General features: G+C 43.0%; 1 protein-coding gene and 1 pseudogene across 2 annotated transcripts; one reads left to right on the top strand and one right to left on the bottom strand.

The window, feature by feature from the left end:
• The first annotated feature begins 9 nt into the window (after window positions 1-9).
• Window positions 10-8,213, top strand: LOC309644493 (EEF1A lysine methyltransferase 2 pseudogene; annotated as a pseudogene). The gene has a single exon. The product of its transcript is annotated as an EEF1A lysine methyltransferase 2 pseudogene (transcript).
• Window positions 8,214-12,629: 4,416 nt separating this feature from the next.
• On the bottom strand, window positions 12,630-25,935 carry CHGB (chromogranin B). The gene is made up of 5 exons (XM_082428226.1): window positions 25,663-25,935; window positions 21,093-21,139; window positions 20,533-20,626; window positions 13,917-15,556; window positions 12,630-13,020 (listed from the first exon to the last, which is right to left on the bottom strand). Exons 1-5 carry the CDS (start codon window positions 25,709-25,711, stop codon window positions 12,937-12,939), a joined length of 1,914 nt encoding a protein of 637 aa, XP_082284352.1. The 5' UTR covers window positions 25,712-25,935; the 3' UTR covers window positions 12,630-12,936.
• Between the last annotated feature and the right edge of the window lie 269 nt (window positions 25,936-26,204).

The following is a 26,204-nucleotide window of genomic DNA, read 5'->3' as shown; positions in this document are numbered from 1 at the left end:
TGTTCCAAATAAAGTGACTAGAATTTTTGTGTACTATTAAAGGAAACAAATGGTTTTTTCCCTCCCCAGAGACTTATGGAGATAGATAGATACATGTATATGGATGTTGGTATATGCGCATACATGCATATATTTATATGTGCACACACATCCACATGGAGACAGACAGAACACACTGTCCATATGAACTGTAACAAAGTTTAGTGCAGGGCTTAGACCAGTCCTCGTAGCATTAGTGTCACTCCTTGTCAAATGTATTTTAAAGTGCCTTTTTTTGGTGATTATTAATGCTGGTTTGTTGAGCTCTGGCATGACTAGGTGGTTAGCCTTTCTAAGCTCTGAAACAGTGTAATTAAATTATTCGGTCATCTGCAGCCAAGAAAAGTGTTTAGAGGAAGCCACGGCTCTTGCCCATTGAGAGTCTGAGTCTTGCTCACTAAACATGCTCATCGTGTGTATTGTTCATGTTGTTATAGAATAGATGCAGATCATCCAGCAAGGAGCATCTCAGAAGAAAAAAAAGAAATTGCTTTTTCCTAATAGCATGTACTATTCTAAAAATGGCCAGTGTGATTACCAGCAACTACAGTTCTGATTCCTTTTTCTTAAAACAATTGCTTTTAAAGAATAAAAGCATTTCCTACTATGATCCGTCTGACTTACATGAATGATGCTCTCAGTGATGCCGCATTCATTGGCTTTCAGCTGATTGTGACACATGGTCTTTGTAAGAAAACATGCCTGGATTGGCATGTCACTGAACGTGTCCTTGCAAACAGTTGTCACTCAACATGCAACCAGTCAAGTTTGGTCAAAGAGAACACAATATATGCACAGACTAGATTCAGTAGTGGCTGGTCTCCACTGGTCACTGTTGTTAGAACCATCTCCTACTTGAAACTCAACCAGTTTTCAAGTCCCATCTCATTCCATTCAGTGTGGGGGTCTGCACTGCCAAGGCCCTGTGCACCCATATAGCTGCCCCTGGAGTTGACTTGTGGACTTTTGCACCAGGTTAACTCAGAGTTAACCTTTACTTGTTATGTTTTCTCATTCATGTAATTTACTTCATCTTTGAGTACTGATGATTTAATTCAGTGGTTTGAAAATATAGTGTGCACCAGAATCCCCTGGGGGCTTATTAAAACACATATTGCTGGGCTCCACTGAGTTTCTAAGTATTAAGTCTGCGATGGGGCAGGAAATTTGCATTTCTAAGTTTCCAGGTGACACTAGTGCTGCTGGACCGGGACCCACTCCTTGAGAAACACTTCTGTGTATACACACACATCAAGAGTGTCTTGTTTATAAACTGGATATCCACCTTTGGAGCAGATGAGTGGGTAATTCTATGACTACTAGACATCCAGTCACCAGGAGAGCTATGTGAAATAGAACTTTAATGAGTGGCCATCAAAAAGTAAAGACAAAATCATTATGTAATGTCCATCTTACTTCTCCGTTGGATTAGGGTACTTGGAAATATACAGTGGTGCCAGTTAGAAGATTTTTTTAGCATAGAGGTACATTAAAATTGTATGAAGTTTTATTGAGTTGTAATTGACATATAACATTGTGTGAATTTAAGGTGTTCAGTGTGTTGATTTGATGCAGTTATATATTGCAGAATTATTACCACTATAGCATTAGCTAACACCTCTACCTGTGACATACCATTTGGGTTGGGGGCGAGAACATTAAAAATGTACTCTCTTAGCAACTTTCAGGTATATAATTGTGGTTAATTATAATCACTATGCTCTACGTTAAATCGCCGGAATGTATTCATCTTATAACTGAAAGTTTGTGCCTTGTGACCAGTATCTCCCCATTTCCCCCACCCCACAGCCCCTGGCAATCACCATTTTACTTTGTTTCTATGAGTTTGATTTTTTTAGATTCCACATATAAGTGACATCATACAGTATTTGTCTTTGGCTTATTTCACTTAGCATAATGCCCTCAGAGTCTATCCATGTTGTCACAAGTGGCAGGATTTCCCTCTTTCTCATGGCTGAATAATATTCCAATGTATATATATGCCACATCTTTATCCATTCATCTGTTGGTGGACATTTAGGTTGTTTCCATATCTTGTTTGTTGTGAATAATGCTGCAATGAACACGGGAGTGCAACTATCTCTTCAAGATACTGATTTCATTTTCTTTGGATATATGTTCACATACAAAAAGTCTACGTTTTTACACTCCCCCTACATTTTGTATTTTTGATGTTTTGTCTTTTTCATGTTGTGTGTCCATTAATAAATTATTGTAGTTATACTTATTTTTAATACTTTTGTCTTTATATGTGACTTACCCACCACTATTACAATATTAGCGTATTCTGAATTTAACTATATATTTTACCTTTGTCAGTGAATTTTATACTTTCATATGTTCTCATGTTACTAAATAGCTTATTAGTAGCTTTCATTTCAGCTTGAAAAACTCCCTTTAGCATTTCTTGTAAGGCTGATCTAGTGGTGATAAACTTCAGCTTTTGTTTGTCTGGAAAATTCTATCCTTCAATTCTGAAGGACAACTTTGCTGCATATAGTATTCTTGGTTGGCAGTTTTTTCTTTCAGTACTTTGAATATATCATCCCACTTGTTTCTGGCCTGTAAAGTTTCTGCTGAAAAATCTACTTGTAGTCTTATGGGGGTTCTCTTGTAGGTAACAAGTTGCTTTTCTCTTGTTGCTTTTAAGTCTCTCTCCTTGCCTTTAACTTTTGACAATTTAATCATAATGTGTGTCAGTATAGGTTCATCTTATTTGGTACTCTTTGAGTTTCCTTTATCTGGATGTCTGTTTTTTTTTTTTTCTCCAAGTTAGGGAACTTTTCAGCCATTATTTATTTGAATAAGCTTTCTGCTCCTTTCTCTCTCTCTTCTCCTGGGACCTCTATAATGTGTATATTGGTCCACTTGATGGTGTCTCAGGTTTCCTGAGCTATGTTCACTCTTTTTCATTCATTTTTTCTTTTTGTTGCTCTGACTGGATGAAATCCACTGGACTGTCTTTGAGTTCATTGCTCCTTTCTTCTGTTTGATTGAGCCTGCTATGAACCCCTCTGTCGAATTTTTCAGTTTAGTTATTGTATTATTCAATATTCAATTATTCTGTTTGGTACTTTTATTTTCTATCTGTTTTGAAGTTCTCACTTTATTTATGAATTGCTCTCCTGACCTTGGTGGGCATCTTTATGACCATTATTTTGAACTCTATCAGGTAAATCACTTATCTCTTCCATTAAGATCTGTTTCTGGAGATTTTGCTTGTTCTTTTGTTTAGAACATATTCCTCTGTTTATTTTCCTTCACTCTCAGTCTTGGTGCCTGCACATTAGATACAATAGCCACCTCTCACAGTCTTGACAGAATGGTCTCATATAGGAGATAAACCTCATCAATTAGCCCAGTCTGAGCTCTTGGTTGTCTCTCAAGACTTTCTGATCTCCAAGCTACTTGAAGAGCAACTGATAAGCTGTTAAGTACCCCTGACTTTGTTCTTAGTGGCTCCCAGTAATTGAGGGTGTGCCAAGACCCATCAGTATCCCAAAGGGGAGGATTGCTGTCACACCTAGATGCAGGCTGATTAGAAGTGGATCCTCAGGCAGCAGCTGGGAAAGTATGTAGTTAAGCCCTTTCCGGGGAGAAACTAGGAGGTGAGCAATTTTGCCTGCTCCCTCTACACTGAACCCAGATGTGTAGCTGCAGGGGGTGCTCCTGCACCCATATAAAAACTTCTTTGCTAAAGTCCTGTGGGACTCGTGAATGCAGTTCTCATTGGCTATTAGATTTGGGGTTCTATTCCTTGGGAGGCAGCTGGGGTGCCAGACACGTGTACAAGCTCCTTCCAGAGAGGTTGGCAATCGGATAATGTTGGGGCAAACCAGAGGTGGAAAGTAGGGAAAGTGCTCATAGACTTCCGTGGCCCTGGATCACAGCCAGTCCCTAAATGTGTGCTAAATTAGAAGCCTAGCGCTCAAGCAGCACCTTGTAAAGTGTGTAGTCGCACCCTCAGGGAAAGGCTGGGAGATGGGTGTTGTTCTCTGCTACTTCTGCACTGAGCCCCGGGGGGTGGCCACAGCAGCAAATGTTTGGTTGCCATTAAGAACTGCTACTTTGTTTGCTACAGTCCTGTGTGTCTCACGGACCTAAACTGCCTTGGCTTTCAGAGCTAGGTCTTTAGGAGGCCCGTTCGTTCCTTGAGTGGGACTCTTAAATGTTGGGGTGCTATGTTGTGGTCCAAACCCTGTGCTCCTCAGGGAGAGGCTGGGAGTTGGGCTTGGCATTTTCCTCTCAACTGTACAGTGCCGTGCCAAGGATGAAGTGGAGAGTGTCTCAGCCTCTCTTACTGGATTTGATGTGGCTTTTCTCATCTGTCTGATGTGTAGGAATCACTCAGCTAGTTTCTGGATTTCTCTCAGAGGGGATTGCTCTGTGTGTAGCTGTACATTTGGTGTATCCGAATGAGGGATGAGGGAGTTCAGGACCCTTCTATGTTGCCATCTTGGTCCCCTCTCCCATATGAAGCAGATCTTTTTTTTTTTTTTTTGGCCGCGCTGCACGGCTTGCGGTATCTTAATTCCCTGACCAGGGATCGAACCCAGGCCCCCTGCAGTGGAAGCTAGGAGCCCTAACCACTGGACCGCCAGGGAATTCCCTCATATGAACCAGATCTTAATGCGTAATCATTCATTTATTGGTTGTATATGGAAAAGCCAAAAATATATTCTTTTTTAATATGTATAAACTTTTGAAGAAAAAGTAGGGCGTGTGCATTTTGTTTTAAAGCATTTGTTGTTGGAGATTGTCATGCTGAGTGAAATAAATCAGAGAAAGACAAATATCATATGATATTGCTTGTATGTGGAATCTAAGAAAATGGTACAGGTGAACTTGTTTGCAGGACAAGAGAGAGAGTCACAGACATAGGGGGCCAACTCATGGTTGCCAGGGGGGAAAAGGGCAAGGGGGAGTGAATTGGGAGATTGGGACGGACATATGCACACTACTATATATAAGGTGGATGACTAATAGGAACCTACTCTGTGGCACAGGGAACTCTACTCAGTGCTGTGTGGTGACCTATATGGGAAAAGAATCTAAAAAAGAGTGGCTTATATGTATATGTGTGACTGGTTCACTTTGCTGTGCAGCAGAAACTGGCACAACATTGTAAATCAACTATACTCCAATAAAAATTAATTTTAAAAAATAAAACATTGATTGTAAATATTACAATAGCAATAGTAAGTACTAAGAAGCATGTCCTAAAAATCTGATTATTAAAATTCATGTTGTTCTAAATGGTCCTGATTTTGGACTCTATTTAACTAGTGCTAGAAAGGATCCAATTACATCTGATATCTTTACTAGAAATAGAATGTTGCCTCTGGGCTAATATTAATTTTTGTAAAATAAATTACAGATTTTTCTTGGCCTTATGTAATACAGGTCAGATGGCAAGAAATGTGAGTACCTGAAGAGCAACTGATAAGCTGTTAATTACCCCCATTAACATTTATTAGGCACCCACTGTTTTTTGACCCTTTCTGAGGAAGTGCAAAATCTTTGAAGCATAGGAAATTAATGTGATGTACTCCCCCCCTCCTTTTATTTTTGCCTCTTACAGTTCATTAGTAACCTGGGCTTCTGGAATTTAAATGAGATATTAAAACAGGACTGGAAAGATTTAGACATTACATTTTCACATTGCCAGAAAGTTAACAAGGTACTAAAGAAAACTTGTTTCAAAATATGGGTGGCCTCAATATGTTGTATGTTGTTATCATTCTAAACCAGCACACTTGGAAAAAGAGAAATTAATCCAGAGGGTGGAGGAAGTGAGAGTGAAAAGTTGTTTGCCTTCTGGGAGTACTTTCCACAAACAAGTAAGTGTAAGTAAGGTGGCTTCTCACAGTTCTTTTCCATCACCTGTGAGTGACACAAAGTAGCTGTAAGGCGACAGACTCAAGGAATAGAGGAGACAAAAATAAGAAAGAATATGCCTGCTTTAAACCAAGTGTCAGCAAGCCACAGCGCACAGTCCCAGTCTGGTGCACCGCCAGTTTTTTTGTATGGCCTCAAGCTAAAAACTGGTTTTTCCGGTTTTAAATGTTGGAGTGGAGGCAAAAGAAGAATAATTTTGTGATATGTGAAAATTACATGAAATTCAAATTGCAGTGCCCATAAATGAAGTTTTATTGGAACATGGCTAGGCTAATTCAAGTATTGTCTGTCCATGGCTGCTTTCTGCTATAGCCAAGCTGAATAGTTGTGACAGAGACCATATGGCCTTCGAAGCCTAAACTATGTTCCATCTGGCCCTCTAAGGAAAAGTGTGGTGATCACAGATTTAAGTGAAGCGATGAATGGAACAGGAGGGCAGCATTTCAGAGCGTGGTGGGAACGAACAGAGCAGTGGCGCTGGGGCCCCAGGCACAGTCAGAGGGGCAGTCCCAGAGGGGATGGCTTCGTCCCAACGGCTGGGGACCCAAGAGCACTGGGATGCTATTATCAGTGAGAGAACTGCAAAGTCTCCAAGAATATGGAGATACAGGATTAATCTCATTTGGAGAAAAGGGTATGGCTCGACTAAGGTAGGTGCAAAAACACAAGATTCTACTGGATGCTTCAGTACTTGATAGTGAAACTGGAAATGGCAGAACTTGGTTTCCCTAACATTACTGGAATTGATACAGCTTTCCAGAAATATTATAGAGAAAGAAGGTTTATTAAGTTGAAGGTAGAAGACTTTTTGAATCTTTCTGCAAAGCTGCCTCGATTTCATACTAGTATTGCCAAAGGGACTATTGATGCCATAAGCCTTAATCCTAACAATGCAATTGAGGAGGTGAAGCATTATGTGAAATCTCTTTCCAGAATGTTGAAAAGTGAAAGACTTTTTTTCTAATAACCTAATATAATTTAACCAAGGAATCATTGCTAAATGAATTCAGTGAAGGATTTGAACTTCTCAAAGAGGTACCAACACCCAAGTTCAGCTTTGGAGGCGGATCTGGAAACAATGTTGCATCACTGGTTTTCCAAAAAATGTGAGACTTTTTATTGGACAAATTCAGTTAGCTTTTTAAAAGAAACTCCACAACAAAGTAAACCTGACACAGAAAATCCAAGGGTAAATAAATGCTTAGTAATCACACAGGATGCACACATTGTATAGATAGGTTAGTAAAAAAAAAAAAAAAAAAAAAATCATGAGCATGTAAGTGGTTGGGTTTTAGAGGTAAACCAAGAATAATTAAAATTTTTCTTTTGTATTTAAAATGTAAATATTTTTCTTTCTGATTTAAAAAAAAAAAATTCCTGTAACTGCTGAAACAGTTAAAAACTTTAAAGCAGTAAGTGAATTTACAGGAAAAAAAAAGATGTAAAGTGAAATCCAAAGCTCTTTCTCAGTCCTCTAAACCTATTGGCAGCATTTGACCCCTCTCAGTGTGACAGTTTTCCTCTCCTGGTTCCCTGCTTCCTTTTTAGCCTTTTTTCCTCCATCTCTGTTGCTGGTTCCTCTTCATCTCTGAGATGAATGTTTGGGAAAATATCAGTGTGCCCCGGGGCTCAGCAACTGCACCTCTTCCCTTTTTTTGTCTATACTTGCTGCCTGCGTGTAGGATGTTCAAGGGATTTGGGAACTGATAAAAGAAAAAGAGAGAACCATGAGGCGGCAGGAGCGCATACCTACTTTTATTGGGTGGTGACGATGCTCTGACAGGTTTGCAAGGGCGGGGGAGGGAGGGATGTTCCTCATAGCAGGAATCTGTCCAGAAGCTGCACCAAGGGCGTTGCTACTCACGGGGAGGAGGGCAAGAGAACTCCCAGGGAGAGGGGAGTCGGGGTGGTGCCTTTGGTGTCTAGGTAATGCCGCTCAGCGGCACGGCAGGGAGTCGCTGAGTCAGAGAGGTCCAAGGGGCAGGGGTCTCACAGCTTATAAGGATTGAGGTCTGTCTTGTAGTCACATGGCTCTATCTTATCAATGGCCAGCAGATGCTAAGTATAGTTTGGCAGAGGTATGCAAAGCAGATGGGCCCTGAATGTCCAAAAATGTGCTCCTTTGGTATGTTTAAAATGAATGGATGTATAAATTTTGAGTCTGGCACTGACAGGCTTTTGAGTTAACAGTTCTCAGCCTACAGTGAAGAAATAAACAACTTTGGGGCAGATATACAGAGGCCATCTTTGGCTCATTTATATAACACTAGGTGATCTCACCCCATTTTGAGGCTTTATACACCATCTTTGTGATGGTGACTCCCACACCGTGTCTTTAGCCGCCCTCTTCCTTGAGCTCCAGGCCCATACACCCTACTCAACACTTCCACTGGGTGTCTAGTTACATCTCAAACTTAACAAACCCCAACCTGAGTTCCACTTACCTCCCCTCTAAGCCAGTCCCTCCTGCAACCTTCCCCACTTCCCTTCTTCCCAGTTGCTCAGGACTGAAACCTTGGAATCATCCTTGATGCCTCTCTTTCCCTCCTGCCACACCAAATCCATCGGCCCTCCCTGTCATCTGCCTCCAAAACAGATCCTGAGTGTGACTACTTTTCCCCGCCCCCAGTGCCACCACCCTGGTCCAAGCCATCACAGTGACCCGCCAGGATGTTTTGCAGTGGCCTCCTTGCTGGTTTCTGTGTTTCTGCCCTCACTTCCCCTACAGCCTTCTCTCAACCTAGCAGCCACAGTGTTTTTATCATGTAAAGCAAATCATGTCAGTCCTCCAGAGAACTCTCCAATAGCTAAAGCAAAAGTCCTTACCAGGACCTACAAAGCCCCGCATGATCTGGACCCTTCCACCTCTCTACCCTCATCCCCTATGACTGTCCCCTATGCTGCCTGCTTGTTCTTCTTCAAACGTGCCAACCACATTCCTGTCTCAGGACCTTTGCACCTGCTGTTCCCTCCGCCTGAAGTGTCCTTCCCCAGGTGTCCACCTGGCTCATCCCGCTTCCGTTTGGTCTTTACTTTCTCATTGAGGCCTGTTATGTGTCCAAGTGACTAGCTCCTGAGCTAAAAATAGTAATTGTTGCACTTAGTTAATTATTTAGTACCTGAGATCTCCCAATTATACTATATGTTACAATGGTATGTTGTGTATTTTCATTTTGTAAGGATAGGACACTTTCTCCCCTCCTGTCCCATCACTTGATAAAACATTAGAGACTGTGACAATTAAATACTCAAGTAAGAAAAAAAACTGCAAAGTAACTATAGATGGCTGCATCTGCAGAAGGATTTGGGAGGAGTGGGGCAGAGGCCATTTGTTTCTCATTGTATCAGGTACATAGGGTGCCCTAACAAAGTACCACACCTGGGTGACTTAAAACAGAAATTTATTTCACAATTCTAGAGGCCAGAAGTTCCAAATCAAGGTGTCAGCAGGGCCACACTCCCCCTGACAGTTCTAGGGGGGAATCCTTCCTAGCCTCTTCCAGCTTCTGGTGACCCCAGGCGTTTCTTGGCTGGTGGCAGCATAACTCCAGTCTCTGCCACTGTCTTCACATGGACTTCTTCCCTGTATGTCTGTCTTCACATGGCATTCTTCTCTGTATGTATCTGTATCTAAATTTCCCTCTTCATGTTGGATATGGGCCCACCCTAATGACCCCATCGTAACTATTATAGATCGCATCTGCAGAAGCTCTATTTCCAAATAACGTCACATTCACAGGTGCCAGGGGTTAGGACTTCAACATATCATTTTGAGGCACACAATTCAACTCATAACACTCACTCAATGTTTTGCCATCAACATATATTATTTTGATTAAAGGGGGAAAAAACAGTGACCCGGTTAGTCCTTGACTCCTCAAAGAAATGGTGGCACCCAGAGGTCCTAACTGCACTCTGCTGGGCTCCACGGCTCAGGCTCAGGTGGGATTCTCTTGGATGTCTCCTGCAACCTTGATAGGTCATTCGTGCCTGCACATTCCCCTGCCCTGAAGTGTCAGCAAACTAAGATGAAAAGCTGTGCTAGAGCACAGGGCCTCACCAGGCAGTGGGCCAGGAGGAAGCTGTGTGAACCATTTCCAAGCCTGGGGCACCATGCAGAGCTGTGCTCCATCTGCCAGCAGCTTCTCCTCATGAGCAGTGCCCACCGTGTGTGTGTGTGTGTGTGTGTGTGTGTGTGTGTGTGTGTGTGTGTGTGTGTGTGACTTGCCAGGCAGGCATTTGATGCATTGCAGTGTTTCTCTCATCCAGTAAGTAAATCCCTATTCATTTTGGGCCCCTTGAATTCTCTTTATTTAGGAAATGATTTTGTTTTCTACTGGACTGCAGTAGAGAAGGGGAGAGACATATTGCATTGCATGTATTGCAACGTGTTAAGCATTTCCCAGTATCTTCTGTCAAGACACAGTAACACAAGAGGTTATAACTACAATGTATTACAACGTGTGGTTACATTATTTACCATAAGACGAGTTTGAGCTTGCCGTTGAATGGTTTCTTAGGTCGGGCTTTCCCAGAAGCAATCCCTGAGATGAGAAGTTGAGGACAATCGGTTTATCTGGGAGGTGATCCCAGGAAACACCAGTAGGGTCACCAGTAGGAGCAGGACAGGGAGGTAAAGAGAGCCCATAAAGGGTGCACTAGAGAGCAGGCCACCTGTGGCACCTGGGGCTCAATCCCCCGGGGAGTTCTAGGAGGCATAGGATATGCGGCTCAGAGTTAATCCACCTGAGGGGTGCAGGAGCTGGCCTGTTTGTTATGGCTTGAATTTTGCCCCCAGAAAAAGATATGTTGAAGTTCCAACCCCTAGTTCCTCCAAATGTGACCTTATTTGGAAATAGGATTGATGCAGAGGTAATTACTCATACTGGAGTAGGGTGGGCCCTTAATCCAACATGACTGGTATCTTTATAAAAAGAACATTGTGTGAAGAGGAGAGGGTCATAGAAAGAAGACGGTCATGAGAAGATGGAGGCAGAGATTGGAATGATGCTGCCACAAGCCAAGGAACTCCTGGGGCCACCAGGAGCTGGAAGAGGCAGGAAGGACATTCTTCTACTGACTTTGGAGGGAGTGTAGCCCTGCCAACACCTTAATTTTGAACTTCTGGCCTCCAGAACTGTGAGAGAGTAAATTTCTGTTGTTTTAAACTACCCAGTTTGTGGTACTTTGTTACGGCAGCCCCCAGAAACCGGAACGACATTTGCATCCTAACTCCTTGTCCCACGAGGACTGCCTCCAGCAGCCATGACCCCCAGCACTTCCCACTCGCCTCTGCGAGCAGCCCATCGTGATCCCATGGCCGGAAAAAATACCTAGGGAGACAATCAGCAGCCTTTTAGAAGTGTATGTGTGCCCAGATTTAGAACAATTTTCTGTCAGATTCGTCACACTGATTCATCACACTGGCTTGCTCTCCATATGATAAACTGACACTCTCCTGGAGAAGTATGTCACCAAGAGTTAACCTGACAAGAATCTGGCTAAATTATCATGGGCAAGTCTTAACTTAGTTTAGAGGAGGAGAACCAGGCCTTCCAGATGAATAAAAGTCATGGGTGATGCCCGCAGGACAACTCTTTACCTGAACTGCCAAAACAGGAGTAATCAACCAAGTAGAAGCCTCCATCTGTGAGGAATGAAATGCCAAGTAAAAGAAGGGAGAAGGGCTATTGTCCGTTGGTCTTGCTGTGAGAAGCTGCAGCCATAAAAATGGTAGCAGCCACCGTTTCCTGCACCATTGCCTTACACCGGGCACTACTCTGAGTGTTTTGCTTAAATTCAGTCATCCTCACAACAAGCCAATGGAACAGATATCCTTGTTTTACTGATGAATCTGAGGCCCAGAGGGGGAAAGTAACTTGCCCAAAGTCACACAGTTGCTTAGAGTCAGAGCCCTGTCTTCTTATAGAGCAGATATGAGACAGGCCCTGAAGGTCCAAGGATCTGTCTGGCCTACCCCAGATGTTGTGATTCCCACTCTGGAGTTCTTCCCACTATCCAGGCTGTCTCCTCAGCCCTGAAAAATGACCCTTGGCCAGCTATTCCCAGAGCTCTCCAGATAATCGGATTTTAAAAGTAATGTCTTATAATAATTTTTGAAACAGGTTCTTCAAGCCTATTTAATCTTTCTCCAGCCTGGGGGAGCAATCTCTTTTCCTGATCTCTTTCTCTTTATATCCTCCACATTCTTTTTTTTTTATTTATTTTTTTGGCTGCGTTGGGTCTTTATTGCTATGCGCAGGCTTTCTCTAGTTGCCGTGAGTGGGGGCTACTCTTCGTTGCGGTGCGCAGGCTTCTCATTGTGGTGGCTTCTCTTGTTGTGGAGTACGGGCTCTAGGCGCGCGAGCTCAGTAGTCGTGGCTCACGGGCTTAGTTGCTCCGCGGCATGTGGGATCTTCCTGGGCCAGCATTTGAACCTGTGTCCCCTGCCTTGGCAGGCAGATTCTTAACCACTGTGCCACCAGGGAAGCCCTCTCCACATTCTTTTATTTCAGATGTTTGCTCTTTACCTTTTTTTTTTTTTCCGTTTCTGTATCCAAACATCAACAAACCAACAAATCTTAGTGCTGTATTTTAGAATTTACTTTGAAGAATGGATCTAAAAGTCACACTCCTCCCTATTAGCCCAAAGGAAGCTGAGAACATGACACTTTTGGCCTCAGGTGAATCTTTTATTACTTCAAACTGAGACTTTTTTCAAGGACAGTAGCACAGTCATTGTCACAAGCATGTTAATATATCTATTTTTTGATAAAGAATATGCTACAAGTCATGCTATTCATATTTTCAATAACATTCTGGCAAAAATTAAGGACATTTTCAATCGTGTCAAACATTTGATGAACAGTAAATTCTACTTTCTGCCTTTGGGTAAATAAATGGGGTCTTTCAGTGAAGTGGTGGAAAACAGATCATGTGAGGGCTGCTTTTAAAATCTGCCCTTTGCTCCAATGACCATCAGCCCCTTCGGTTACCACTGAATTTCTCAGCTATTTTCTGTAGTTCCAAATCCATTGCAGCCAAGTTTTCAAGTTCTTTTTCCTAGAAAATACAGAAAAGTAGAGGCATGAGGTCCCAGATCAATTTAGCTCTTTGCACTTTTAGGGAGTATGAACAGAAAGGGGGATTTTTGATATGTTAGAGGCTATAGGAGATACCCGACATCAGTGGTTTTCAAAGTGTGGTTTCTTGACCTGCAGCATCAGCATCACCAGGGAACTCGTCAGAAATACAGGTTCTTGGGCCCCACCTGGGACCTACATACTGAATCAGAAACTCTAAGGCTAGAAATCCCACATGATTCTGAGGCACATTCAAGTCTGAGAAGCACCAACCTACATAATCAAAATTGGGGGAAAAAAACATTGTTAAGGAAGGTAAAGCTCTGGTAATGTTACTTCTCCTACCCGTAGATGTCTGACTGTTATAGGCCAGGAGATGACAGAGATAGAACTAAGCAACTAACTTCTGTATCACCTGTTCTTTCCTACCCTGGGAAATAGTGATGAAAAGTCAGATGATCAAGGAGAAGACACTAGACCAGTGGTTTTCAACCTTGGCTGAACATGGAAACCACCTGGGAGCTTTAAAACATCCTGATGCCCAGGCAGCATCCAGTACCAAACAGAATCTCTGGGTGTGGGTCCCAGATGCCAGTAATTTTTCAGGCTCTCCAGGTGATGACAACGTGCAGCCGAGGTTGAGAAGCACTGCAGCACTGCAGCACTGCAGTGGGAGGAAATGAACAGGGATGTGGACAATGGCTAGACGCCAGGTGGAAATCAAACCCAGAGGTTGTCTCTGCTCCGTTACTAGGCATCCAGTCCCACGGTGATTAATTCCCATCCATGTCTCCCCATAATATCAGACAGTCTTGTGTATAACATATTAAAATTAACCACCGGAAGTCAGTTTTAAGCAAAAGCCCCACACCATACCTCTTCCTCCGTCAGAACTCCTCGGCCAGCCCTCTCCTCTTCATTTTCTGCTGCGTGGCGATGGCCCATCTGCTCCTCTGAGTCATAGAAGTCCGGGAACTCAGCCGACTTCTTCCTGTAGTGAAGGAGCTGGTCCAGTTCGGCCACTCTGTCATACTGCCTTTTCAGATCCAGTTTGGGGGCCAGGTTTCTCTTCTCATACCCCCAGTTTACATCCTCCTCAAAGGGCTTTTTCTCCCACCAGTCATAGTTGTATTCTGGGAAGAAATTCTTCTCATTCAAGGTCAGCCCGTTCTCCTCTTCGCCCTCAAGAAAACTGTCATCCATGTGGTCTTTTCTCTCAAACCGGCTGCTCTTCCACTGGGGAGGGCCGTAGTACGGACTGGCAAGCTCCCCTAATGTCTTCTTGTCGGAGATGTGATGGGGAGCATGCTGTTTGCCTCGAAGCCTAGCTTCTTCCCTGTTCTCTTCAGCGTCTTGCGGGTCCCCCAGCTGCGGCCACTTCCCCCGGGCTCCTTCCTCACCCTTTTCCTCATCATAGTCGAGGTAATTTCTCAACTCGCCTGGTGGATGCCGCCTCGCTTTGTCCGTCTGGCTTTCCTGAGCACGGTGGTGTGTTTCACCCAAGAACCGTTTCTCTTCTGTTTGGTGTAGCGTGGAGTAGGCTCCCGGCTCCCCTCCCCGGGCTCTGTGGCCGGGTCCCCCCTCCTGGCCTCTCTCTTCCTCGCTCTCCTCGTCATAGCCGTGCACCATGCTATTCAGCTCTAGGCCGAGGCCTTTCCTCCTGTCCTCCTGCTCTGGGCTCTCCTCGCTGGGAGGCCTGGGAGCCCGGGCAGCCGGGTGACTCCTCACTTCCTCCCTGTATTCGGCTTCTTCCTCCGAAGCCCTGGAGAGGGTTGGATGGCGGGCTCTCTTTTCCCCTGAGCCGGCTGTGCCCACGTGGGGCTCCTCCCGGGAGTACCCCCTTCCCTCGGTGGGAGGATTCCCTTCCTGAGAGGACCTGTCGGGCCTGCTCCTCCCGTGGTGGTGTCTTGGCCTCGAGCGTCGCTTGTCCACCTCGGGGCTGACATCCTCCTCGCTCTCCTCGGGTCCTTCCCGGCGCTCGGGGTGGCTTTGCGGCTCTCGGGGCCCATTCTCCTGGCTCCCGGTCTCCTCTCCACTCTCCTGGCTGCTCCTCTCCCGGCTGTGCGACTTCTCAAGGCCCCCCGCAGACTGCGTATCGTATCTGGACACTAACTCCTCTTTCTTAGTTGGAGTCTGGTTTCTGTGGCTGAGAAGAGCAGTTTGTGCCTCTCCTGGCCCTCCAGGGTGTCTCTCCTCACTGCCGTCTTCCACACGCTCCCTTTTCTGATATTCCTCCGCCTCCTCTTCCTCCCTGTCGTGTCCCTTGCTCTTCTCAGAATGGCGTGTCTTTGCTTCTTTGGCCACTTGGCTGCCTTGGGGCTCGCCTGCCCGCTCTCGGCTGTGCCCACCGCCCTCTGTGTCTGCCACTGTCTGGCCTTGGGCGTCCTCCTCCCCTGCGTCCTCCCTACTGGAGGTCCTGGGGGTTTCTGAGGCGTCAGCTGGGTCTCTTAACAATCTCACTTCAAACCTTGTGTTTTCATTTTCACTTTTCTCTTCATCTTTGAGCTGTTTTCCACCTATAATGAAAATAAAAAAGAGTAAGTATCACTTCAGAATTGTTTGTGGTTCAGTAAGCACAACCTCAGTGATCACTACAAATCCTAAAGATCCTGAAAATCCTTGGGTAATTTTTTAAGTTAATAAAGAATATACTCAGATTATTATTATTATTATTATTATTTTTTACTCAGATTATTTTTAAAAGAAATAGTATGGGGACTTCCCTGGTGGTCCAGCGGTTAAGACTCCACACCCCTAGTGCAGGGGGCCAGGGTTCGATCCCTGGTCAGGGAACTAGATCCCGCCTGCTGCAACCAAGATCCCACATGCTGCAACTAAGATCCAGCGCAGCCAAATAAATAAATAAATATTAAAAAAAAGAAAGAAAGAAATGGTATGAAAACTCCTTAGCTGTGTTTAAAGCTGATAATAAATTCTCTGCATATTTATTTTTTCATAACACCCAACAAGCATCTTTCAATGACCAAATTGAAATCCAAATATAGGTTTATAAAATACTAGAATTTAGAACCAGAAGACACCTTAGAATTTGTGTATTTCAACCTCCTCTTTTTGTGGACAGAGACACTGAGGCTCAGAGAGGTGTAATTCAGGACCATTCTTTCCATGTTTGCTCTAAGTAGGGGTTTAAAAGTTAGCGTTGTGTAAATGGTTCCCATAGAATCCAGCTAAATGAAGTTAAATGCCCAAAATGGGAAATATCAGATTCAACAAAGGATTAAAAATTTTTTAAATTAGTTTATCAGACTTCTATTGTCCAGTCAACTGTGTAGATGCAACTTAGCAGTAAGTGACAATAAAACTTAGTAATTGGTGATAAGCAGGGTGTTTGTTTCTTCCCTGAGAAAACTGCACAGCAGTGGAAAGGACCATGTCCTTCCCTCACTCAGGTCCCATCCGTCCCACATGTTCTCAAATGTTGAGAACGAACTTCAGTAAACTGAGTTATCTTTGTATTGCACAAATCAACAGTACACAGTATAACTGACATTTTAATTGAATGCTGTTTTTTCTCATCTTTTCCAAATGTTGACAGCATCTTCACTAAATCCTCCTTAACTCAAGGACATTCTGTGAAAGAAGATATGCAGTTAACACTGTCTGAGTTGTTAGCTGGGAGGGCTTGGGTTTCAACTGATGTCACTGAGTTCATATAGAACACCTGAAGCCAAGGCTGCTCACAGCTCTGGGCTGACGTCTGCGCCATCCATGGTGGGGGCCACCAAACCTCTGTGGCTACTGAGGACTTGAAATGTGGCTGGTCCAGACTGAGACATGCTGTAAATGTAAGAAACCACCAGATTTCAGACTTCAGATGAAAAACAAGAATGTAAAATATCTCAAATTTTCATATTGATTATATGTTGGAATGATAATATTTTGGATGTATAAGATAATATATATTATAAACATATTGTATGTACAAATTATATATTGAATAAAATAAACTGGACAAAATTAAATGTATTATTAAAATTAATTTCACCTGTCTCTTTTTACTTTTTTAATGTGGCTACTGGAAAATTTGGAATTATATTTGTGGTTCACATGATATTTCTATTGAATGGCTCTTGATGAGTCATTTTGAACTGACATTTGCAAAATAGAAAAAATTGGTCTGTTTTGTAAAGATGTCCAAGAAATAGCAGACAGTCTATTCCTCTCTGCTTAAAAGCCCAGCCTGGCATGATAATATTTTCATGTTTTATGAGGCAACTGAAATGTCCCTGACCTTTCACACCCAGACACCTGAGGGCTGGCCCCTCACCAGTGCCTTTGCCTTTTAAGAGCCAGTGGTGGTGTGTGCAGCACTGAGGCAGGGCTGACCAGGTAGGCACAGGTAAGCAGGGAGGCTTTGAGCAGATACTGATGTCATCCAGACAGAATCTCAGCTTCCCGGAGCAGAGGCTGTGTGGCCCCTTTCCTACTGCCTGCCGGTCAAGAAGAGAAGTATTTTTATTTTTTCCAGGTTAAATGTGTGTTGCTTGTAGCAGCTTGTCTGAGGCTTAGCACTTCCTCCTAAATTTAGCTTTAAGTCCCCTCAGGTGAGATCTGAGGAGGGCTGTGATTAGCAGCATACAGTCTTGTCAATCTGTAAAACCAAGGTGTGAAGCTCACTCTTACTTCAAGTAAAAAGTAGAAAATGCACCTTCCATCCCTAGCTATCATGTTGCAAAGATGACCAGATCAAAGAGATTCTTATACCTGTTAAGAAATTGGACTATGAATTCCCTAAGGTCTCTTCAAGCCATGAAACAATGATTCTTCCCTGCTCCCCAAATGTTCGTTTGCTCAGTAAGCGTGTGCTCACTCCAGAGATGTGCTGGAGAGAGTGGGAGTGGAGACAGAGATGGGCTGGGGATGGGAGGGAGGCTACATGAAGGAATTCATCCAGCTTGTTGGCAGAAAGCTCCACCAGTCCTGTGATCAGCATAAGACATTTCAGAAGGAGAGAGAAAACCAGAATAGGACAGAAGTGTGGACAAAGAATGTCGCCTGCCAAATCAGTAAACAAAGGATGTCCTGGCCATCTAGGCACTGCAGCCACACCTAACTGTGTACCCAGAGGGGATTCAGGATGGAAAAAAACAAGATAATTAACGTGCATATCAAAGGAATGACTTCAATAAGCCCAGACTCTTGCATCTTCCCATACCTAGAAAAGTGCTAAATTCGTTAACTTAAGATGTCTGGTTTTCTTTAATTAACAGTAATATTTTGATGTTCTGACTATCTGGTTTTTATTGCAAAAATGCCTATATATCCTGGCTCCTCCCTTACCTCTTCAAAACAGTCCCTCAGACTGTATCTGAGAGGTTTTCTCCTGAGCTTAAGTCCTTAGTATGTCCATGGAATAAAATATAAATCTCAAATTTTAGGTTGTGCTTTTTTTTTTTTTTTTTTCAGTCAACAGAAGTTATGAACTGGTAGCCCAAAGGTGAATTCTATTTGGCCTAAATAACATTTTTAGTAAATTTGAATTCAGAGGCAATACTTAAATACTAGGAGATATTGCTTAGATATCCAAATTTTAAATTCTTTTGAAAAATCCCAAGATCTGGTAACAGAATCTATATTTCTCTCACAATAGGTTTCAAGCTGAGAAAAATCTACTCCTCCTTAGAAGGGGCATGTATCCTCCAGTTCGTGAGTCACTTCCTGTCCTGTTTTATTCCTTTTCTCTTATGTGTTTGCCTGGCCCCGGCTGGTGTTTAAGTCTGCAACCCCGAAGGAGCTCAAATATCCCTAATCTCAGTATTTAATGGCTCTCGGGGTATGATGTCTCCAAGGTCCTGATAGACATGGGTCATTTGATTTTTACCAGTTTTCCTGGGGCTCTCTCAAGAGACTCAAAAGACCCCAGGGCACAATCAGTGATGAGCAGAGGCTAGAATCCTACCTGAGAGCTAAGAATCTGATCTTGGCAGTTAGCAAAGCCCTACAATGAACAACTCTTCCTAAGCAATCTTGGTTCTTTGATGACCTAGTATGACAGACCCAAAACTTCTGCATCCATCTGGTAAACAAAGAAAGGGGAAGGGAGATAACGAGATGGGTTTGCCCAAAGGAGCAGCCTTTAGTCCCTGCCTGGAGACCCACCCTGCTCTCACTCATTCCCTGCAATGGCTAATATGCTCATTCTAACAAGATCATTCCTGTAATTGCTGGAAAAGAAAGTTGGGGAGAAATTCAGAAAGAGGCAGGTAGGCTGGGAGTGGTAGAGAAGCTTCCTTCCACTGTGCATGGGTCTCCTACAGTCTCAGGCCCCCATACCTACTATGGTTATCCTGAAGTCACCAATAGTGGATTGAGTCCCCGCAGGTTACTCTTTGGGCTAGTCACTCATACTTGTTATAATTTTATGCATGGGCCTCATGTGCAGCAACAGGAAGAGAGTATTATCTTGCAATAGGAGATTTTGAAGGTGAAAAGAAAAAAGAAAATCCATTCTTCTCAGCCTGACCAAAAATTTAAAAGCAGAGAAAGGTGTTGAAGAGAACAGAGCTTTTCGGATTTGTTTGAATCAGTTTGATTTCATGCTGAAAGAGATGCATAGTTTTTTATTTTGTTTTGGCCATGCTGTGCAGCATGCGGGATCTTAGTTCCCCAACCAGGGATCGAACCCGTGCCCCCTGCACTGAGAGCACAGAGTCTTAACCACTGGACTGCCAGGGAAGTCCCAGAGATGCATAGTTTTGTAAAATTTACCTCTTCATGTCAACTTCCAATGGATACTGCTCGTATCACTGTTCAAATTTTGTTTTCAACATAAGCTGTTTTGTATAGAGGAACATTCCAATCTAGACCCAGAAGGCCATTGCTCTGACTCCTTGGATGCTCTAAGTCTACCCCCACCCCTTCCAGTTCTCAGGCCTGGAACTCCTGACACCATTTGGTATTACCTCTCATTCTATCAAGCTATGCATTAAAATGGCTTAGCCAATCGGTCATGTACACAGGCCAGAAGTTTCCCAGTCACCTTTCCAAACTTCTAACTCCTCATTGTCAGAAGAATAGAAGGTAAAGGGAAGAGTAATTTTTGTCTCCTTCTATCCTTTCATCTTCCATCGCTTCCAGAACACTTTGCCCCCCTGTCTAATCACAAACAAGCACACCCCATACCTCCCTCCACCCAAATGAAAGCCTGTTTTAAAATTCCAAACTCTCGAACCAAGGAATTTAAGAACTATATAGACAGCTCACAGACTATCATTGAGTTCAACTCCCTCATTTTATTTTGAGGAAATAAGCCCAGAGAGGCAAGGGGTCTTCCCCATGGTAACACAGCTATTAAGTGGCAGAGCAGGGTTTGGAAGCCATATGTTATCTCCCCAGATACTGATCTAGCCTGTAGTCTTCCTACTGCATCATGCCCCTGGTTCATATGGAGGTAAACTGGAAGGTGAAACAGAGGGAGCAAGAGAAAGAACTACTCAAGGGACAAAGATCTCCTGCAGTGGAGGATACTTACTCTTCTTCAGGACTTGTCGGCACTCAGGGGTGATGGGTGGAGTGTTGGACTTCGACAAGGCATTTGAGAGGACCTCGATGATGCAGCGAGTCACCTAGGGGGAAACCAGAAAGCAGGTTGGCAAAGCTGGTATCACTGGGATGCCCGACTACTTAACCCAGAGCTGCTGTCAAGAGAGGCTCAGCTATGTGACCTGTACCGATGCAGACCTCTTGGGTCAGGAATGTAGACTTACATATAGGACTGTAATGAAACCTCCCAGGCCTCCCCACAGAGCAATGCAAGAAGGCACTGGGTCAAGACTATCCAGAGAAGAGAAATAAACACCCATTTCTGAACAGATTCAAAGGAAAACAGTGTGATAAGAGCTATCCTCAGGGGCACTAAAACATCCAGGAAGGAGGTAAAAGCCCAGGGCAGGAGAGACATCACTTGCTCCCATTTCCTCATTGTTGTTTGTCTATTTTTGTTTTTTATTTTGTTTAGTTTGATGAGATAAAGGGTGGGAGAATCCAGAGTCTAGATATAAGTCTAGATTCCAGACTTCCATTTCAACTTACCATTTCTTCACTGTGGTTCCTGATGTCCACTGGCACAGAACTGACAGCTTTGAAAGAAAAAAAGAATGGGAAGTGAGTTGATTTTTGGAAGCTGTGTGTCCCCAAACTCACAAAATCACCCCACCCCGAGCATATTACTTGGAGGGAGGGGCAAAGTCAGAGCTGAGCAGAGTGGAGAGAGTTGGGGATGTCTGTCCCAGGGACCAGAATTGCCCCAGTTGCACACACACACACACACACACACAGACACACACAGACACACACACACACACAGCTGTTTCCCCTAGCAATGTCATAAACATGATTTGAAAATGAATGCTATCTTACATCCAATATAAATCAAATCCACACAAGGGGAGCTTCTGGGATGCTGGCAATGTTCTGTTTTTGATCTGGGTGCTGATTACACAGGTGTGCTTGAGGAGGGAAAAATTCAGTAAGCTGTATACTTATGATCTATATGCAGTTTTCTGTACATATATTATATGTCAATAACAAGTTTAAAACAAACCTAGTTTAAATGAAACCGGGGTGCCCTCCTCAACCCTTCTGCCTACTCAAAATGGGTAAAGATCTGTGATTCCCTTTGCCTTTTCCTGTCCCCAAGAAAATATTCTCCCTGAAACTCACTTCCTTTACAAAAATGTGGTTATGATTATCTTATATAATTAATTACCTCGTTTTACCCCCAAGCCTTTTCTTGGACAAGCATGCTGATGTGTCTGTATCGGTGTTGTTTCCCTTCCCTCATGTTGTCTGCAGCCATGTAAAGAATATGGGAGGTGTCTAATTTTACCAGGACATTGTCGAGTCCGTAATATCATACGCAAATAGGTGTTTAACAGATGGTTCATGAGGATATTGCAGAAAGATAAATTTTAATTTATTTAAATTAAATTTCATGAGATTCTGCTTATTTTAAACCAGGGATTGAAGTGATCGAAGTGCCTTTGTCATCTTAGGAAATGCTTCAGGTGTTTTTAATTTTACAGTGCTTTTTTTTTTTTCTTTTTCAAAGTTGCTTTGATTCTTTTACCTTTCACTTTGACTTTGTTTTGTCTAAGCCCTTTCCACTGGAGGAGCTCAAAGCGTTTACATATATGCCCATCTCTACAGTTCTCCTGACACTCCCTAGAGGAGAAACTGCTATTATGGCTGGAGAAGCTCAGTGCAGAAGATTCTTCCAGGTCTCTGAGACAAGTGAAGAGCTACTTGGAGCAAGAGCAAAACTCTCAGACATCAGAGATGGAAGCTGCTCAAATGCTATTTCTTATTACCAGCAACCTGACCTTTCCTCCCCAAATATTTGCTTTCCAATCTCTTTACCTCCTCCCAATCAATTACATATCATAGGGCTCAATCTAGACATAAAACTCCTATTTCATTTGTTCACCTTACTGAATTTTCCTTTTCAAAGCACAGCCTGGGATCTACTTCAATTGTTTCAAGAGGCCCAAAGTTATGCAGCATGTTAAAATCACTGGTAAAATATTTAAGAAGTGATTAACAAGGTATGACCCCACTATCTTCCTGAAATGTAGTTCAGACAAGATCTGGATGGCCACCTTTGGTACTCAGGGTCCAATATGCTGGGCCATTATTTTATCCCCCAAATGGCTGTTATTTGAGAACATTCCCACTTTGGCACTTACTCTTCCCACCTGAGATCTGTAAAATGCTCTGAAAAGAAATAACTGAGAGAATTACTTCTGTCATAAACTAGAAGGTGCCTTTTAAAATTCTAGCTTTACTAAACTTTCTTTGGTAAATGCAGTTTCTTGCTAATAACTTTTCTCTTCTTTTTCCACAAATGTTTAATAGGTGCTATTATTAACTACTAATATTGCTAAAGTAGTAACAGTCATCTGATTTGAGGGGAGAGGAATATTTTTCTTTTGTGACTCTAAACAATTTGTAGCTCATGTTTGTTTTTACAGAACAATCCTGTTTCCTAATTGAGGCTCTTCAGACATCTTTTTGATGGAAAGGAACTAAGGTCTCCTTATGGAAGCATATTATGCATCTAGTGAGACATCTAAGTTCCATTGTATTTCTTCCAATAGAATTTGTGGCAGCAACGTAATAACCGAAGATATGTTGATAACCCTAAAGTAGTTTAACTTATTTTTGTAAAAGTTAACATTAAGGGTGCACAAAAGAAAACCCAATAATTGTGATAATAGTGAAGTAGTTAAATGGCAGAAAATTTTTCAAATAATATCATATGATAAATCTGAGAATAACTTACAAAGTATTAATATTCCATAAGACTACCAAACTAAGGTTTCATCCCAGAATGAAAATACAGCTATAAAATAACATGGTACGCAAACTGTGTTTTTTTTTTTTTTTGGCTGCGTTGGGTCTTTGTTGCTGAGCACAGGCTTTCTCTAGTTGTGGCGAGCGGGGCTACTATTCGTTGCGGTGCGCAGGCTTCTCATTGCGGTGGCTTCTCCTGTTGCGGAGCACGGGCTCTAGGCGCATGGGCTTCAGTAGTTGTGGCACACGGGCTCAGTAGTTGTGGCTCGCGGGCTCTAGAGCGCAGGCTCAGTAGTTGTGGCATACGGGCTTAGTTGCTCCACGGCATGTGGGATCTTCCTGGACCAGGGATCGAACTCGTGTCCCCTGCATTGGCAGGTGGATTCTTAACCACTGCACCACCAGGGAAGTCCCCGCTAACGCTTTTGGATGCAGAAACCATCTTACCTAGTATATATGAATAGCAAGTAGCTCCTTCACTCATATTAATTTTTAGAGTGCACAACTCCTGTAGAAAGGTGTAGATCTCCCTTCAGAAGTTCATAATGGTAGGAAATGAGCCAGATGGTTTCTGCAGGTTTCCTGTGATTTTACTAAATAACAAACTCTGCTTGAAGGCTACCATGTCTAATATCCAAGCATTTGGGGGAGGTGGGAATAGGGAATGCCTGCTAATGCATATGGAGTTCCTTTCTACCATGATGAAAATGTTCTGAAATGTGATAATCTGTGAATGTACTAAAAATCACTGAATTATGCACTTTAAAAGTGTGGATTTTATGGTGTGTGAATTATATAGCTCAGTAAAAAATTTTTTTAAAGAATATAATATCTTGATTTTAGTTGCTGTTAAAATATAAACCCTTCTTAAAATATTGTCTTGCATAAGAGCCATAAATATTTTACCACTATAGTTAAATAAGTCTCATAAATGACATTGTTTTTGTGGTCTATAGCACAATGTATAGCACAGATTTAGCTTGTTAAGCAATTCCTTTCTGAAAATATTTTTGACCAGGAAGGACTCTAAACATTCATTTGGTTTTCTTTAATTAAATCGAAAACATTTATAGGCAATTTATAAGAGTGACAAGAATTTTAGAAAATTCTGAATGTATGTAGTTTGCAATAAAATAAATTACCAGTGGCTTTCATTTTCTCTTTGGGATCCCATAATTGCTGTCAATGAAACCCTCATATTCATGGATGGCAATGCCTCAACTCTAGTTAGGAATCTCAATCTCAGATAAGAACAATATTCTCTGAGGTCATTAAGACAGCTAAAAAAAACCCCTCCAATTTAGTCTGGTGGTGGCATATTTACTTCTCAATGGACTCGTGGATTTTACATCAACACACACACACACACACACACACACACACACACACACACACACTTTTTCCCCAAATCTCCAAATCTCCAAAGATAATTTCTTTGAGATTCAGAGTAGTTTGAAAGATCAATCCCATAATTTTCCACACATAAAGAGGCACTGTCAAATATCTACTACTTAAAATTTTATCCTCCCAAATTGACTAAAATGATTTTTTTTTTTTACTACTCTAAAAATATTTTTTGTGGTTATTTTATACTCATTATTTTTCTGGAATACAAAAGTCAAAACACCTCTTGCAGTTTCCATTTATAACTTAAAGATAGATTAATTTGAATGTGAAATTACCTCTCCCCAGAGACAAAAATACAAAATACAGAAAAATATTACACTAAACCTGTGCATACATATACCTGAACACACATATATGAATGTGTTAAGAAAAAAGATATATCTTATCTACATATATACATGAGACTTACTTTTATCTAATCATGTTTAAATAATAAAATAATAAAATAAATTATACAGTTGCCAACTAATATAATACATGTACTCCTGTCTCTCCGTGGTCATCTGGCTTTAAAAAGCCAAACAAACACTTAATTACAGATACAGAATAAGACTATAAGAGCATCTCTCTAAACAGGTAAAGAGGATGTGACATTTTAGAAGTGAGCACAAAATTTGGGGTTTCCTTGGAGGCGCGGGGACGTCTTCTTTATATCTATTAAAACTGAGACTCTTTTGGTTGGGCTAGGAAGCCCTCTGGCTTTTTCAAAGTCAGACGTTGGGGCGGGGAGTTGAAGGGAAATACCCAGGGAAGAGAAGAAAGTAAGAACCTCAAGCAAGAGGGAGACACCATCCACTCAACCCTCCCCGTCTCCTAGTATCCGCCAGTCAGGATGCCCAGAGCGGCCGGAGAGGCAGAGGCTGGCGCTGTCCGCGGTGCTGAACGCCCCACAGTGCCCACTCACCCGCCATCATCGTGGCTCCCAGGAGGCCGAGAAGCACTGCGGGCTGCATGGCCCGGCTCGCCGTAATCTGCGCAGGAGAAGAGGGCGGCGGCTGGCGGTGAGCAGACGTGGACGGAAGGCGAGATGAAGATACTCCAGGAAAATAGCCTTGTATCCTGGTCCCCGCGGTGTGGCGCGGTTGGCGCAGGCCCCGCTCTTTTAAAGAGCAAGCCGGGGCCGCAGGGCCGGGAGGGGCGGGCACCCAGGAGGCGGCGCCCCCTCGCTCAGCCCTGACGTCATGAGGCGGCCCCGGGGGCGGTGGCGCAAGTAGGAAGAAATTTACGCCAGTCCAGTCGCCTTGGTGCTCTGGGTCTTGAGCGGGGGTGGGGAGTTAGGCAGAAGAAGGGGTGTAAGGGTGAGGGGAGGTAGTTAAAATGAGTCGGGAGGAGAGGAGCGAGGTCCTGCTTAGATTGCTCAAGCTATTTCTCATCTCCCCCGCACCGCACCACCCCCCAACCTCCATATCTAGAAACATGTGTTTGAGGCTGTGTATGTCTTTTCAC

The sequence above is a fragment of the Balaenoptera physalus genome (genome assembly GCF_965194825.1).
Source record: "Balaenoptera physalus genome assembly, chromosome: 16".
Classification (NCBI taxonomy): Eukaryota; Metazoa; Chordata; class Mammalia; order Artiodactyla; family Balaenopteridae; genus Balaenoptera; species Balaenoptera physalus.
This window is presented reverse-complemented; position numbering and strand designations above follow the sequence as displayed.